The sequence below is a fragment of the Kogia breviceps genome, chromosome 6, assembly GCF_026419965.1.
Source record: "Kogia breviceps isolate mKogBre1 chromosome 6, mKogBre1 haplotype 1, whole genome shotgun sequence".
In the NCBI taxonomy this organism is placed as follows: Eukaryota; Metazoa; Chordata; class Mammalia; order Artiodactyla; family Physeteridae; genus Kogia; species Kogia breviceps.
The window spans coordinates 57,847,087-57,863,518 of NC_081315.1; the positions used below are offsets into that span (position 1 = coordinate 57,847,087).

Below are 16,432 nucleotides of genomic sequence, written 5' to 3' on the forward strand. Positions count from 1 at the left end.
TGCTGCTTGCAGGATGACTCTAGTCAGATTAGTTAGGCTTTTCATGGCCTCTATGTCCTTACCTCTAAAAAAAAGGATACATTCATTGATTGTGAGCAATGGAAGATGGGGAAAAAGTTATTCTAACTCTGATCTATCAGTTGCTACAATGAATGTCCACCAAATGAAGTTCTATATGTTTTTTTTTCAGATTGTATATAAATTTTCATTAAATATTTATGTCAAATATTTTTGGTGATAATGTAAAATAGAGGTTTCATTAGTCCACAAGCACTGAGTTCTATTCATCACTGTTTACCTTGTTCTTATTTCCTTTGCCTTTTGATTTTGGCTTTATTACTTTTAATATTAAATGTTGATTCTGTGAAATCCCATTTTTTACAAAATGAATCAGGGCAAGATGGTAAGTGCCATAAAAAATAATTTTCAGAAAAAAACTATTCATTTACTTAGGACTTTATTTAAATGTATATATATATATATATTTTAATAATGGAGTGAAAGAAAAACCAGCATTTCTCCTTTTATTCTTAATTTATAAATTAAGCTGCAAAAGGAAGCCCCAATAAAAACTGCATAATTACTCTTAAGAATCAGACAATATTTATCATCTACTTTCATTTTGTACAACTTTTGTTTCCACTAAAGTACTGTCATTACATTAAAATGAGATTTTACCTTTTTTTGTCTTTGAGCCCTACGGTTAAAGTTACTACTGAGAAGCAAATAACACTTGACATGTGTCGTACATTAAATACCATCTAGACTTCTTTGCATATTATATCTGCTTCTCTATTATATTAACTTTTCATTAACTGTAGGTACAAACACCCAAATTAAATTGATATCAAAATGTCAGTTTCCAACATAATTCACATTATCAAGTACTTTTAAACAGAAAAAGTTTTAGCAAAATAACTCTTGGAAATAATTCTAAATTGTTCCAATAACTTGATAACTGAAGCTTCTGGGTAAAAGATATAGTTATCTTGCACTATTTAAATTTTTAATAGAAAGTATTAATGTTAAATTTTATATAACATTATTACAAAATTCCATTGCTAACCTGAAATCAGAACAACATTCCGCCTTGAGTGTCTATTACTTGCCAGATATTAAGTATTTCTTTTCACTTAAAGAATGGATAACAAACTGTCTTGGAGTAGATAACAATTAAAATATAGAAGAAAGCCTGCCTCCTGTTTGTATTGAATCAAACAAGGAGTAATTTGACTGGAGAGTCCTATTTCAAGATGAGAGGCCGGTCAGGTCATATATTTTACTTGGCATTTTCTTCCAATGAACAAAATAAAGCCCTTGTGCTACCACCTTGACACTTACTTAAATGTTTACCAAATCCTCTTTGCAAACTTGGCTGCACAGCAGAATTGCCCAAGGTTTTTTAAAAAATGTCAATGCCTGTGCCTCACCCCCAGGGATTCTGCTTTAACTGGAACAAGGTGGGGCTAGTCTATCAACTATTTTTCTACTCCTTGCTAATTAGCCACCTGTATGGTATTTTTAACTGTCTACATTTTATCAGCTGTAAGACTGTTTTGATTGGTCAAGTCTTTGTGGGGAACTGAATTCCGCATAGCAGTGCTTACTGTGCAGAAAGGTTGCGGTGCCTCTGTTTGCCTTGATCCATTTTCCTCTCACTTCCTTACTCTTTCTCTCAGAGGAGGCAAGTGGCTGCCTCGGCAGCTGCGGTAGCTGATCATCACTGAAAGGACCAAAGAAAGAACTGAGCTGCCTCCTGGACATTTTTTCCAGGGAAGGTTAATTTACCATGCTTTTTTTCCATTTTTCTCTACATCCTGGAAAAACCTTTTTTTTTTTTTCTTTTACAAGAAACAAACTGAACTTATTGCTGAAAAACAGAGGCAAAAAGTTTTAGCACAGCTTCTCAGTTTGGGACAAGTTAGAAACTCCTGAAGCAAGCAGAAGCATAGTAAGTGCTTTCTTTCTTTTAAAGCCACTTCTGGGGAGAGGGGGGACCATTGTAATGGTAAATTTCACTCAGAGAGGAAGAAAGGGTTGATAATCAATCAGAATTGAGGGATTCGGTTGAGTTTTTGCAATTTTCTTACTACATTGTAAGATGACTTGAAGTTTCTCTGTAAAATCTGCTGGAAAAGTTTTGGTGTGGGTGTGTGTGAAATAAAGGCAGTCTTGAGAGTGACATTGAAAGAAGTTTTTTTTAACAGAGTAGAGAGATATACACCACTCGGGGGCTTCAGTGAGAACCGGGAATTCCAGGAGGAGAGTTTACATTCAGAAATGTTGAAGTGAAAAATCCTCCTGGCTCAGCATCTTGGAGTTAAGCTCGGAAGAACCCTTTACATCTGAAAGAATTTGTTCCTGAAAACCTCTTTTTCGGCCAGTGTGGATCATGAAGGATGGGATAATGTGCTATACAAGCACCGCTTTCTTGAATCTGCTGTAGGCATTTAAAATTTAACTTGAGGGATCATGTGTTTGGCATGATGAGGACCACAGAGAACTTCGATGAGAACAGTGCCACACTAAACCCTAACAGGACCCCCAGGGGAAGGTACGTTTATCTGGAAGCGTTCCTGCAGGGAGGAGCTCCCTGGGGTTTTACTTTGAAAGGTGGCCTGGAGCATGGAGAACCATTAATCATCTCTAAGGTATGTTTCTTTTTCCAATATTGTCTTTATTGAAATTGCTTTTTCAACTTTTGTCAGATCTGTCAAAAACACAAAATAATGCCGAGGATTGCCTGGATATTGCTTAATTTGCTGTTTCATACCTTTCTGATTATATCTGGAAATATTTTGCATAGCTTGGTGTTTGAAAGAAAAATGTGTCTCACGCATTTATTCTGTGAAATCCCAGGGAAAAATGTGCTTGTTTAATGGATAATCTCTTTCTGTGAATGAAGTAGTATAAAACGAGCTACCACATGATCTTTTCAGTTATGAATCAGATTAAAGATTAACAGCATAGTTAATGTAGTGGCATGGTGTATATTTGTGTATGAGTGCCTTTATTTAGCATACGGCTAGAAAACTATCTTCTCTTTCTCTTTTTAACTGGAAGTATCTAGCGTTCCAAAATAATTTAGAATTTGTTTGCAATTTTTGATAATTGCATAAATATCATTTATTGCTTTTTGCACACTCAGGAGAATTAAATCAGCTTTCAGTATAATCCAAGGGCAAAACAGCATTTCTGCCTCTTGTGTTTATCTATGTATTTAAGCCAATTTTTAAACCTTCGTCATCCTGCAACATGCCTCAATTCTTCATATATCTTTGGTGTGGATAGGTATACCCATTGAATGAATCCTTTTTGTTCATTAGGTTTAGTGTTTCTGCTTTTCTCTAAAACTTCAGAGATTAAGAAAGATTACAGAGATTTCTTTTATTTTTAAAATAATTTTTTAAAAACATTATTCATTAATTTATTATTTATTTAGGCTGTGCCAGGTGTTAGTTGAGGCAGGCGGGATCTTCACTGTGACATGCATGCGGGATCTAGTTCCCCAACAAGGGATTGAACCCGGGCCCCCTGCATTGGGAGTGCAGGGTCTTACCCACTGGACCACCAGGGAATTCCCCAGAGATTTCTTTTAAAATTTCAGAATATTAGCAGTCAAAAACAACCTTAGCATTTTCACACCTTAGCATTACTCAAGAAACATCTGTAATTGAGGGGAAATTTAGTTTTAGCTGGAGAGTGGGAAAGAGGTAAATATGCATTTTGCCTGAGCTCTATTACCTACTTAAGGTTAGTTTTCATATCCCACCAAAATGTGTGTTTTGAGAGAGACAAATGATTCTTACTGTGGGTGAGCCAGTGGGAACTGTTTTCCAGCAGTCAGCCAAGAACGTGCAGAATAGCATTGTAAGCTGTGTGACTTTTCCTTATCTTTCCTAAGAAAACAAAAGGTATGTATACATATATGTGTATCAGTTAGGAAGACTTCCAGCTATAAGTAACTGGAAACCCGACTGATAGTAACCTAAGTAAACTGGGGTTAGTTTTTCTCATATTACAAGAAGTCTGGAGTTAGGCTGTCCAGGCAAGGAGCAGCAGTCCAGTAATGTCATCAAGAATTTCAGTTAGCTCTCCACTCTGCCTTCTTTATGATGTTGACTTTTGTCTTCATGGTTGCAAGATGGATGCCATATCTCTGGCATTGCATCTTCATTCTGGGCAGGGTTTTGGCTTTTGGTTTTGGCTTTTGGTTTGGAACCCTCCCTATCAAACTTGTGCTTACATCTTGTTGACCAGAACTGTGCCACATACCTATCCTGAGACCGATTATTGGCCAAGGGGAGTGAGACTAAACATGACTAGTTTAGACCAGTCAGGATTTCTTTCCTGGGTTCTGCAATAGAAATGTAGCCTTCCTGATGTCAAGGAATCTCTGCCCACTATTTGAACAAATTGAGGTTCTGTTTTCAGGAAGAAGGAGGGAGTGGGTGCTGGGTAGACAGTTGAGAATATCTGCCACAGACATAAATATCATCTCTGCATTTTAAAACTCTGGTTTACATTCAATTTGCCTGGTCTTTAATGTTAAGATATTATGTATCTGCTCACTAGAATACAGTTTCCTGTCAAACAGGCCTAATCCTACCATTAATGAGCCATTCCGCTAAGGCTCCATTTTATCTGCAGAACAGGGGTAAACGATTATCTCCCTTATTGGAATGTGTGGGGATTAAATGAGACCGTGTATTTAGAACAGCTAGCATAGGGGCTGGTACACAGAAAGAGCTCAAAAAAAAAAAATCTTAGGAAAGATTATGACTATTGCTTTTCATTAGTCTAAGAGACATTATATTAGGATACAGATTTGTCTGATCTACAAAGATCCAAAATAGCAGTAGCTTAAGCAATATAGGAATTTATATCTCTCTCACATGACAACCTGAACATAAGCCAAACTGAAAGATGGCTGCAAGGGGTCAGGGACCCAAATGCCTTCTACTTTCTTACTTTCATCCTGGTGCCCCATCTGCATGGTCCAAGGTGACTTGCCCCAACATCTGCTTTCCAGTCCGTAAGAAGTGGAAAAAGAAAAGAGAAGACAATCTCTTTCCTTTCAAGGGTATAATCTGGAGTAATCAGCTCTGTCCAATATGGTAGCCACCAGCCACATGTGGCTATTTCCATTTCAATTAAAAGTAACTAAAATGGGACTTACCTGGTGGTGCAGTGGTTAAGAATCCGCCTGCCAATGCAGGGGATATGGGTTCTATCCCTGGTCCTGGAAGATCCCACATGCCGCAGAGCAACTAAGCCCGTGCGCCACAACTACTGAGCTCGTGTGCCATAACTACTGAAGCCCTCGCTCCTAGAGCCTGCTCTCCGCAACAAGAGAAGCCACTGCAATAAGAAGCCCATGTACTGCAACGAATAGTAAGCCCTGCTTGCCGCAACTAGAGAAAGCCCACACGCAGCAACGAAGACCCAATGCAGCCAAAAATAAATAAATTTATATTTTAAAACAGTAACTAAAATGAAATACAATTTTAAATTCTGTTTCTCATATCCACTAGTCAGATTTCAAGTGCCACATTGCTTCAAAGCTCTTGAATCTCTCTCCCCATCCTGTCTGTCTGGCAAGTTCATATTCATCCAAACTCCATTTGTTCCTCTCTCTGAAGTTTTCCTGACTTCATCAAGCTGGGTTAGACGATCTCTCTTCTACACTCCAATAACATGCATTTATTATACCAAATCATAATTTTTAAATTTATGTTGACTGTCTTCTCAGCAGCCTGAAGCCTCTTGAAAGGCTGCAACTATTTTCTTTTCATCTCTACCACATCTAACTCAGCCCGGGTACACAAATATTTGTTGAGTAAATGAAAAGGCATGGGCTATGTCTTATTCATCTTGCATTTCCAAGATCTAGCAGAGTGCCTGGCACAGGGTAGGTGCTCGATAACTCCTATTGAATTAATAGGGAAAGACATAACAGAGCAGTGGGGCAGTCTAAGCAGGGATGCAGAGTCCCATGAGATGAAGATGCCAGGCAGATCTCCAGACATGGAAAGTGCATTTTTTCCATTGCTACCATAAAAATTGCCACAAACTTGGTGGCTTAAACAGCACAAACTTATTATCTTACAGTTCTGTAGGTCCGAAGTCTAACACAGGTCTCACTGGGCTAAAATTAAGATGTCAACGAGGCTGTGCTCCCTTTTGGAGGCCATAGGGGAGGCTTTGTTTCCCTGCCCTTTCCATCTTCTAGAAGCGACCCCCATTCCCTGGCTCATGGCCGCGTTCCTCCGTCTTCAAAGCCAGCAGCGGCAGGTTGAGCCCTCACATCGCATCACTCTGATCTCTAATTTCTGCCTTCCCTCTTCCAATTTGAAGTACCCTTGGGATTACATTGGGCGCACCAGGATAATATCCCTATTTTAAGATCAGTTGAGTAATGACCATAATTCTGTCTACAACCTTAACTCCCCTTTGCCATGTAATCTAACATATTCACAGGTTCCAGGGATTAGAACGTGGATGTCTTTGGGGGGAGAGGGCTTTATTTTGCCAACTAACAGGGAGTTTGAACATTGATGAAAGTCCACGTAATTCAGACAATACCAAGGATGAGACAAAAGTTAAGTCTGGTGGCTGATTGTGTGTATCCCAGACCTTTTTTCTAGGACTATGAAAAAAAGTGCCCATTAGCTCATGCTGCTTTTACCAAATGTTCACTATTCTCCTAATGGAGGGTGACCCCCATTGTAAGTGAAGGGAAGGGATAGTACACATTAAGTCTTTGATATGAAAGGCAGGTACATTTATACAAAGCAGTTATAAGCTGCCAGGTATGACAATATAATGAATGAAGTATCATTTTTCTTTAGGTACAAATGACGTGGGAGAATGAATGGGGGAAAAGGAGCTACACAAGTGTGGCAGTAAAAGAAATCCAAATCCCTTTCTTTGGGATTTAATGTCCTTGAAAAGGAAAGGTGGAGTTGAGGAAAGAGCCTCTGTAAACTTCAAAAAGAAAGGGTAACTTTTTAAAAAACATAGGGATTGTATGTAGAAGCTCAAGTATTTCAATAGTTCAGGAAGCTGGCAGCGTGATTTTATTATGACTCACTCCGTACTGTGGCTGAGAAAAGTGGTTCCACCTGCTGTGGGGATGCACCTGCCCCTAAGATTCATAATCAAATAACAACTAGAACAACAACAAACAACCACCAGTAACAACCACCAGTAAATTCTGGCACTTACTAAGTGCTTACTAGGTACAGAGCTCTAGTCCAAGAGATCCACGTGTGTTAACCCATTTAATTTCCCCAACTCCATGAGGAAGGTAATATTATGATGCCAGTTTTATACATGAGAAACCAAGACACAGAATTTGAGTAGCTTTCTGAAGCTCTCATGGCCGGTAGAAAATGCTAGAGTTGGAATTTGAATGCAGGCATCCTGGTTCTCCAGAATCCACGTGCTTGACCTACTCTGCCGTTCAGTCACTGTTGCCTACCAAATATTTGGCTCAGTCTAGTTTCTAGAGCTATGATCTGGGTAAAATATGGGATTAATCTTTTGTTATATATGTTTTAAAATTTATTAGAGAAAACAATTTTTAAAAATCTGAGTCCTTGGGATTTCCTTGCTGGTCCAATGGTTAAGACTCCTTGCTCCCAATGCAGGGAACCTGGATTTGATCCCTGGTTGGGGAACTAAGATGCTGCATGCTGCACAGTGTGGCCAAAAAAAAAAAAAATCTTAGTCCTATACATGGAAGCAACCTAAGTGTCCATCGACAGATGAATGGTTAAAGAAGATGTGGCACATATATACAATGGAATATTACTCAGCCATAAAAAGAAACGAAATTGAGTTATTTGTAGTGAGGTGGATGGACCTAGACTCTGTCATACAGAGTGAAGTAAGTCAGAAGGAGAAAAACAAATACCGTATGCTAACACATATATATGGAATCTAAAACAAAAAAATGGTTCTACCGAACCTAGGGACAGGACAGGAATAAAGACACAGATGCAGAGAATGGATTTGAGGACACGGGGAGGGGGAAGGGCAAGCTGGGACAAAGTGAGAGAGTGGCATGGACATATATACACTACCAAACATAAAATCGATAGCTAGTGAGAAGCGGCCGCATAGCACAGGGAGATCAGCTCAGTGCTGTGTGACCACCTAGAGGGGTGGGATAGGGAGGGTGGGAGGGAGATGCAATAGGGAGGGGACATGGGGATATATGTAGACATATAGCTGATTCACTTTGTTATACAGCAGAAACTAACACAACATTGTAAGGCAATTATACTCCAATAAAGATGTTTAAAAAAAAAATCTTAGTCCTATAAAGGTCCCCTAAAATAGGTACAGGAACTCCTTTAAGTAGTCAAGACCCATAAAAGGAGGGGCCACTTACCATTTCTTAGTAAGTATTGTTGTGGTGTCTCCACCTGGAGAGGCACCTTTTTTGTGCACTTCAAAGGATTTAAACCTCCACATGGACTTCATGTGCTTACCTAGGAAGAAGACTGAAATGCATACTCTAGTCAAAAAGAAGTATGAGTGTACCAGTTCAGGCCTTGGGAAGAAGGGGAGGAAAAAGGAGGCTTATTTTAGTTATATGGGGGAAATCCTAAAGCAAACCCACCCAGACTTCAGTGGATGCTCATGGGTCTTGGATGCTCTGGGTTCTCTGGCAGGTTGGCGACTGGAACAGATTAGCCTGGAGGCAACTAGGCCGTCCTTTGACAACCACAGAAAAGCTGTCACTGGCAGACAGCTTCTTGAAGCAGTCAAGCAGAGATCCTCTCTGAAGAGCTTTCGGATAAATGAAGTGTTTCTGAATGGCCCTGTTGTTGGAAATGATTGCACTTGCCCCCCAAAATTGGATGCGTCAGAGGGCTGGGTTGGAGGCAATGTATCTAAGAAGTACTGGCTACAATAGGAGTCTTGGTGCTCCACACCTGGTCTCCAGGTCCTGTGTTTTTAGCCTCTGATGTCCTTTGTAGAAAAAAATAAAGGCTTTTTCTTGTGTGTGTTAAAAAAAAAAAAAAAAAAAAAAATCCTGGGCTTCAGAATTGAAGGTCAGCCATTGTCTCTTATGTCATCAATGCTCCTGATTCCTACCTGCCTGGGAGGTATCTTTGCTCTGTCTGGCCTGTCTTTTGTGTCATCTCACAAGTAAATCCTGTTGGTTCCATCTTCCACGCCATTACCCCTCCTTCTCTGAATCTGCTTCTACCACCTACAACACCATCATCCTCTTCCTGTCAATCTAAATCTCAGCCTTCCCCCATCAAGGCTTGGCTCACTACCACTATCCCAACCCCATCTTTCCATTCTTTATCTGTAAGGGGGAGTGTTTGCTAGATGACGTCAGAGGCTAATCTCAAACTTATGCCCCCTGTCTTCCTGGTGGCTGACACTACTCAGATTTTATTTATTTATTTTTTTTGCGGTACACAGGCCTCTCACTGTTGTGGCCTCTCCCTTTGCGGAGCACAAGCTCCGGACACGTAGGCTCAGCGGCCATGGCTCACGGGCCCAGCCGCTCCGCGGCATGTGGGATCCTCCCGGACCAGGGCACGAACCCGTGTCCCCTGCATCGGCAGGCGGACTCTCAACCACTGCGCCACCAGGGAAACCCAACTCAGATTTTAAAATGGATTCTTTCATTGGGTTTTTCTAGCCTCAGTGATATGAGATAATCCCTGAATCCTCTTTATAATCCCTCCTCCGAAGAGAATCATCCAAAACATCCCAATCAACCTGCCCTTTCAGGATGAAATGAACTGCTTTACTACATTGTGAGAAGCCTTGGAAATAGAAACAGCCCTTAGGTTAGAAAATGACTCATTTGGAGCATTCTTAAGTTGTCTGGATAACCATGTTGAGATTTCCTCATTTCTGGATTTTCTATATCCATCTGTCCACACTGAGCACATTATAACCTTCTAGCTTCCTTAGGGATCCTCAGTTTCAACATGACAACATCAGCCATACTATCTCTCTTGACCCATTTCTTCTGCACTATAGCAAGGATCCTTTTATGAGTTTAGCCGGTTTCTGAGTTCAATGTGAAATTGACTTTTAGGCAGTTTTCCAAGACCTTGGGCTGGTTGGTTTAGTTCATCCCAAAGTCATCTTTTTCATCTCCTTCCAAGAACCCAGCTAGATTAGCTTGTTATTGACCTTTTAAAATAGCCAGTCCTTTCTGAGCTTCTCTCCCTACCTTTCTTGCTCTTTCCTTTAACATCACTTGCCCTTCATACTAGGGTAGCCTCATCTGTCTGCTGTTCTTAAACTAATTTGTTTGGTCCCTCGTTTTTCCATCCCCTTCCGTCCTGCATTTGCATCAAGTCTTCCTTCGTTGCATGTTCGCAGCACCTTTATTCGTGCCATCTTCTAGTACAGGTAGTTGTTTGCATTTGGCCAATAAATTATAATCACTTTAAAGCCAAATGAGTTTTACTCAGGCTGTATATCCTGTTTCTCCTAGCGAAATACTTCTCATTTCACACACAACAAATGCTCAATAAATGTTGAATGACCTATAGGAGGTTAGAGCTATAAAGAATCTCAGCAATCATCTAATCCAACTTCCTCATTATACAGAGAGAAAACTGAGATACAATAAAGTTCAGTTATTTGCCAAGATGGTTTCTGACATAGCAAACAAATTGTGTGTGTGTGTGTGTGTGTGTGTGTGCGCACAAAGCTCAGCTAGTGAGAGAATAATTAATTGCTTTCTGCTTGTGCCATTCATACTTTTCCTAGCTCCCTGTTAGGCTGCTAACTTCTAGAAGCTAAGGGCCTTTCTTTCCTCCCTCCCTCCTTTTCTTCCTTCTTTTCTTTCTCTTATCCACAATGCTTAAACTATCCATAACAATGATGAAAATGATGTATTAATGAAGAGGAAGACAAATGAAATATTAAAGAGGATCTTCTTTTAAAGTCTTTGTTAGAAAGATGTTGAGGGTAGTATATACTAGAAAACCCTGCTTAAAAAAATAAGGTAAGTAGGTTGAGTTTGATTTTCAATTTAATGATGGCTTGCACATATATAATGTTTGGTAAATGTCTGTTGAATTGAAGTGATTGGGGAAAAAAAGGAAATTTGTGTTTTTGATTTAACTTTTTGAAACGATGTAAACTTTGCTTAAAGGTTATGTGTTTTTAGATAAAAACTAAGTTTGTGATCCTATCAATATTGTTGGAATTAACTTTTATTCTAGCAGCATGCTGAGGTGATGTGCCAGATGGCTCTTAGCATTTGTAAGAACTCTGCTTTCTTTTAAAGGTAATAGATTCCCAAGGCACTGCCTCTTATGTAGGGAGCACAATTTAAGAAATATTTCTCTGTCTCATTTTAGTGAACCCACAATGTGATTGGAGACACATAATATGAGACTTTCTGTCAATCTTTGAAAAAAACAAAACCCTAAAGGACATTCTGGATCTTAACTAACCCACAGACAGAATCATCCATGTCTCTCCCTTTGATGTACTTCCAAACAGCAAACATCTTGATCCAAAGAGCTGCAGAGTCACTGTTTTCCCACTCGGTCCATCTCAGGAGTCCATCCATCTTTTATGCTCTGACAACCTGGGCCCTTCTCAGCGAAATGAAATGAAACAAGGCAAAGACTCTCTGCTAAATCTAAGCACTGTTTCTTCCCCTCTTCTTATGACTATCCCCACAAAAGAGAACTTGTGTGGCTAGGTCTGTAGAATGGAAGTGACAGTTCTTTCCTGCCTTCAGAGGAGGCTTTTCTAAATCAACGGCATTTTTTCATTCCTCAGCCATTCATGCATCTATTCATTATATCCTTCTCCATCTTGAACTGTATTTTACCTTAGAGATTTATAAGATCTATCTAAAGCCTTTATATTTAATGCCCTTTGGTATGTCTGTATTGATTTAGGGTTGTAATTCCTTTTTTTTAAAAAAATATATGTCTTATTTCCTTTTTTCTTTTTTAGTAATGACTTTGGGGTTTTTTTCTTCAATATTTATTTATTTATTTGGTTGCACCAGATCTTAATTGCAGCAGGCAGGCTCTTTAGTTGTGGTTCGCCAGCTCCTTAGTTGTGGCACATGGGCTCCTTAGTTGTGGCATGTGAACTCTTAGTTGCAGCATGCACGTGGGATCTAGTTCCCTGACCAGGGATCAAACCAAGGCCCCCTGCATTGGGAGCGTGGAATTTTTTTTTTTTTTTTTTTTTTTTTTGTGGTACGCGGGCCTCTCACTGTTGTGGCCTCTCCGTTTGCAGAGCACAGGCTCCGGACGCGCAGGCTCAGTGGCCGTGGCTCACGGGCCCAGCTGCTCCGCAGCACGTGGGATCTTCCCGGACCTGGGCACGAACCCGTGTCCCCTCCATCGGCAGGCGGATTCTCAACCACTGCGCCACCGGGGAAGCCCGGGAGTGTGGAATTTTATCCACTGCACCACCAGGGAAGTCCCTGGGGTTGTAATTTCTATGTTATCTTTTTTCTTTTCATTTTAGGCAAGGTTGTCTAGTGTAGCAAAATACACATCCCAGACACTCTTAGGCTTGGAGTGAAAATGAACAAATTTCATCTCTACCATAGTCTTAACAGGCTGTCTGACTGTGGGCAAGTAACTTAGCTTTCCTGAATCTGTGTCCTTATCTATAAAAATGGGACATTCTCACCTAATAGAGTTGTTATAAGTATCCAAGGGACTAAACTATATAACAATGCTTTGAAATGACAAAACACATCCGAAGTTTAGTTATGACATGACGTTATGGACTGGTGGGAGAGTAGTAGGTCCAAACAGAGGTTAGCAACTCACATAACAAAGATGATACTTGACTAATTTTCTGTATCATGGCCAATAGTTGCTACCTGAACAGATAATTCCCTGCCCTTGTGGAGCTCATAGTTCAGTAGAAATAGACTGGCGGAAAATATGTTTGTATATAGTAATTTCAGGGTTATTACGAAAAAAAAAGAGATGAGTTCCTGAATGGTAGTATCTGTTAGGTAGAGGTATGGGGAGCAGGGTTTACGTTAAGTAGGATGATTAGAGAAGAGTTTTCCGATAAGATGACTTCTGAGCTAAGACTTGATGGATGCGGAATAAGAAATCAGATATAAAAGAGGTTTATAACTTAGGCTGATGTAGGAAGGTGTTGGAATGTTTCAGAAGTATGAAGAAAGATGTTTTTGCAGTATATTAGGTATCTGTTTGGACTGCTATAACAGAATGCCATAGACTGGGTGACTTATAAACAGAAATTTATTTCTCAGTTCTGGAGGCTGGGAAGTCCAAGATTAGGGCACTGGCAGATTCAATATCTCATGAGGGCCCAATTCCTGGTGCATAGATGTCATCTTCTCCCTGTGTCCTCGTATGGTAGAAGGGGCAAGGGAGCTCTGTGAGGTCTCATTTAATAAGGGCACAGATCCCATTAACGAGGGCTCCACCCTCATGACCTAATCACCACCCAAAGACCTCACCTCCAAGTACCATCACGCTGGGGGTATAGGTTTCAACATATGAATATTGGGAAGGACACATTTTCAGTATATAGCAGTAGGCAGGAGAGAGAGCAGTATGACATCAAATGCAAAGGGAGGCAGGGGTCAGATCAAACAGGACCTTGTAGGTTGTAGAAAGGACCTTGGACTGAACTTAAATGCAGGGTGTGAGGAAGGGTACATCACACCACAACTCTTTCTCTACTTATGGTGGGATGGGCCAATTGCATGTAATTAAACTCTGGGTGATATTTTTGTGCTGACTTTTTTTTTTTTTGGCTCCGTTGGGTCTTAGTTGCGGAACATGGGATCTTCTGTTGCAGCGTGCTGGCTTCTCTAGTTGTGACGTGCTGGTTTTTCTCTTCTCTAGCTGAGGCTCACAGGCTAAGTAGTCATGGTACATGGGCTTAGTTGCCCCATGGCATGTGGGATCTTAGTTCCCTGACCAGGGATTGAACCCACGTCCCCTGCATTGGAAGGTGGATTCTTTACCACTGGACCACCAGGGAAGTCCCTATGCTGACTCTTAAAGCCAGCCTCTTCTCTCCCTCATACATTTCTAAGGCACTTCCTGGGTGTACAACAAGACAGAGCCTTCCAAAAGATAACTGTCAAAATTCATTGTGATTTATGGAATTATGCATAAATAAACAGTAAATATTCTTTTTGTAATTAGTTGGGAGAAAGTTCTCCCCCTCCACCTCATAACTGTTGATCTCTTGGGTTATTTTTCACTTAAAGACAATAAGATTTGTCATAGCAATATGACTAACTTTACTGAGATCCTGCTCTGTAACTGGAATGTTAGTTCCCATAAGCATCACAAAACTCTGTGAGGTATAGAGTCTATTATTAATTCCACTTTATAGATGAAGAAACTGGAAGCTTGCTTAAGGTCATAAAAGTAGTTAGGGGCTGATCGAAGACCTTTTAAACTTTAAGCTTAAAAAATACCTTTTAAAGTAAAAACTGCGTTGTCATTTTATAGTTCCAAAGAACCCTTCCATCTACTTTGTCCCATGTCACGATGACTGGGGGAAGAAGTGCGATGTGTAAACTGTGTGGAAAAGTCAGGCAGCTCAATGTTATCTTGAAGGTCACTTGCACCATGAAATGAGGGGTGTGACTGAGATATCAACCTCAAGAATTAAATTGGACTCCCCCCACTTTCCCAGGCTCTGCTTCCTGCTATCTTTTATTTCTGTCAGGTTCTAACCTTGGTCTCATTTGACCTCTCTGATTGTTGTTTTTCAACTGAGATCTTGTGTTTTCATCTCCATGCACAGTCATCATCTTTGCCTTTGCTTTTCTATCACGCCCTTGTCTCCTCAATTGACTTAAACTTCCCCCTCTCACTAGCCTAAACCCTAGGGCTTACCTCTTGGGCTGGATGCACTCCATCACATCGTTAAGCCATGATAAAACCTTAACCCTCAAATCAAGCCTGTTACCCCAGGAGAAACACTAATTGACTAAATGAACACTAAACAGTTTAAAGCTAACAGGGGCTGGTTCCAGTTAATATAAGGATCAGACTAGTCAGAGAGGAGAGAGATGGAAGCAGATGTCAGAATAATGTAGGGCACAAGCCAAGGAATGAATGCAGGTGACCTCGAGAAGCTGGAAAAGACAAGGAAAAGACTCCCCTCTGCAGCTTCTAAAAAGAACACAACTCAGCTGAAATCTTATTTTAGTCCAATAAATCCCATTTTGGACTCTGACCTCCAGTGCTGTCAGATGATAAATTTTTGTTGTTTGAAACCACCAAGTCCGTGGTAGTTCGTTACAGTAGCAATAGGAAACTAATACACTATCTCATTTAGCCCACTGTGCTTTTCAGAAACATAGAGGATAAAACATCGCACTGAAAGGGAAAGTGAGGGAAAAAAGGCTACAAAGGGTGAAGGAAGGAAAGATAAAGGTTTGACCCCAGGCAGGGTCAATGAAAAAGCCTGCGTTTGAATCACAGTCAGACTTGAGTTTCAAACTGGTAGAGGACTGATTTTCTGGGAGGCTTCAAGTTCATGCCCCCCAACTTGGTGAAGAGACCTGGTTATAAACTCAGCAGCACAACAGATGTTCTTTCATGGAGGAGCGTCCATCAACTGGCCTCAACCCTCACCTTTACTTGGCTCCTGGAAATGTAGTTTAGACAGATCCTAGAACTCTAAAGATCTCAACATTTTAAAAAGATATCAAAACACAGGCAAGTTAAGTGGAATAAGCACTCTTCAGGTTAGTTGGGCTAAGTGCCTAACACTCTGGGTATTAAATTATATCCTGAGCCACACATTTGTTGGAAGGTAAGAAGAAAGATTGGATTTCTAGAACTAATTGACTTACTCTTTTCCTTTGAAAAGTTATAAATTTTAATGGAGGAAGTTGTACGGGTGTAATTTAAGTTTTTATCTTCTTGTGTGCAGTCCTCTGAGAAGTTCACATTTTTCAGGCCTTGTTTCATGGAAACTGGAAAATTAGCTGTTGGAATTCAGACCTGGGATCTGGCTGGGTTCTAGAAAGAAATACACATGTTGAGTGTTGAGACAAAACATTAAAAGAGTATGAGAGTGAGTGAACTTGGGGAATGAGAAGGCAGAAAATATCTGACACTTTCATATTATTCCTTAATTTTTTTTTTTCATATTTTCACTTTGGAGTAATTACTGATGAGCATCAGGTCAAAAAAAAAAAAAAGTCAGCCATTGACCTCAATATAAGCAGCAGGCAGGTTAAAAGAATTAGTGTCATTCTTCAGGATTGCATTCATAGTTACATAGTGGTGCTCTTGGCCCTCTCTTGAAAGAACTGCTATCACAGCTTCCCCTACATATGTAAGTCAATGAATCTGACCTTTAAGAAGAAACCGTTGGTGTGGGCCCTTCCACTGGGTCAAGATACATTGCAAATTTCTCAAATTTCTGAACTAGGGCACTATCAAATGCT

General features: G+C 40.2%; 1 protein-coding gene across 1 annotated transcript; it reads left to right on the forward strand.

Annotated features, from left to right (window-relative positions):
• Window positions 1–8,479: 8,479 nt before the first annotated feature.
• On the forward strand, window positions 8,480–8,926 carry H2BN1 (H2B.N variant histone 1). The gene has a single exon (XM_059066115.1). The coding sequence runs from the start codon at window positions 8,480–8,482 to the stop codon at window positions 8,924–8,926; it is 447 nt and encodes a 148-aa protein (XP_058922098.1).
• Window positions 8,927–16,432: the final 7,506 nt, after the last annotated feature.

Bases quoted from the DNA above. Each gene is read 5' to 3' on its own strand.
- H2BN1 (XM_059066115.1), top strand. From the start codon at position 8,480: ATGGACTTCATGTGCTTACCTAGGAAGAAGACTGAAATGCATACTCTA.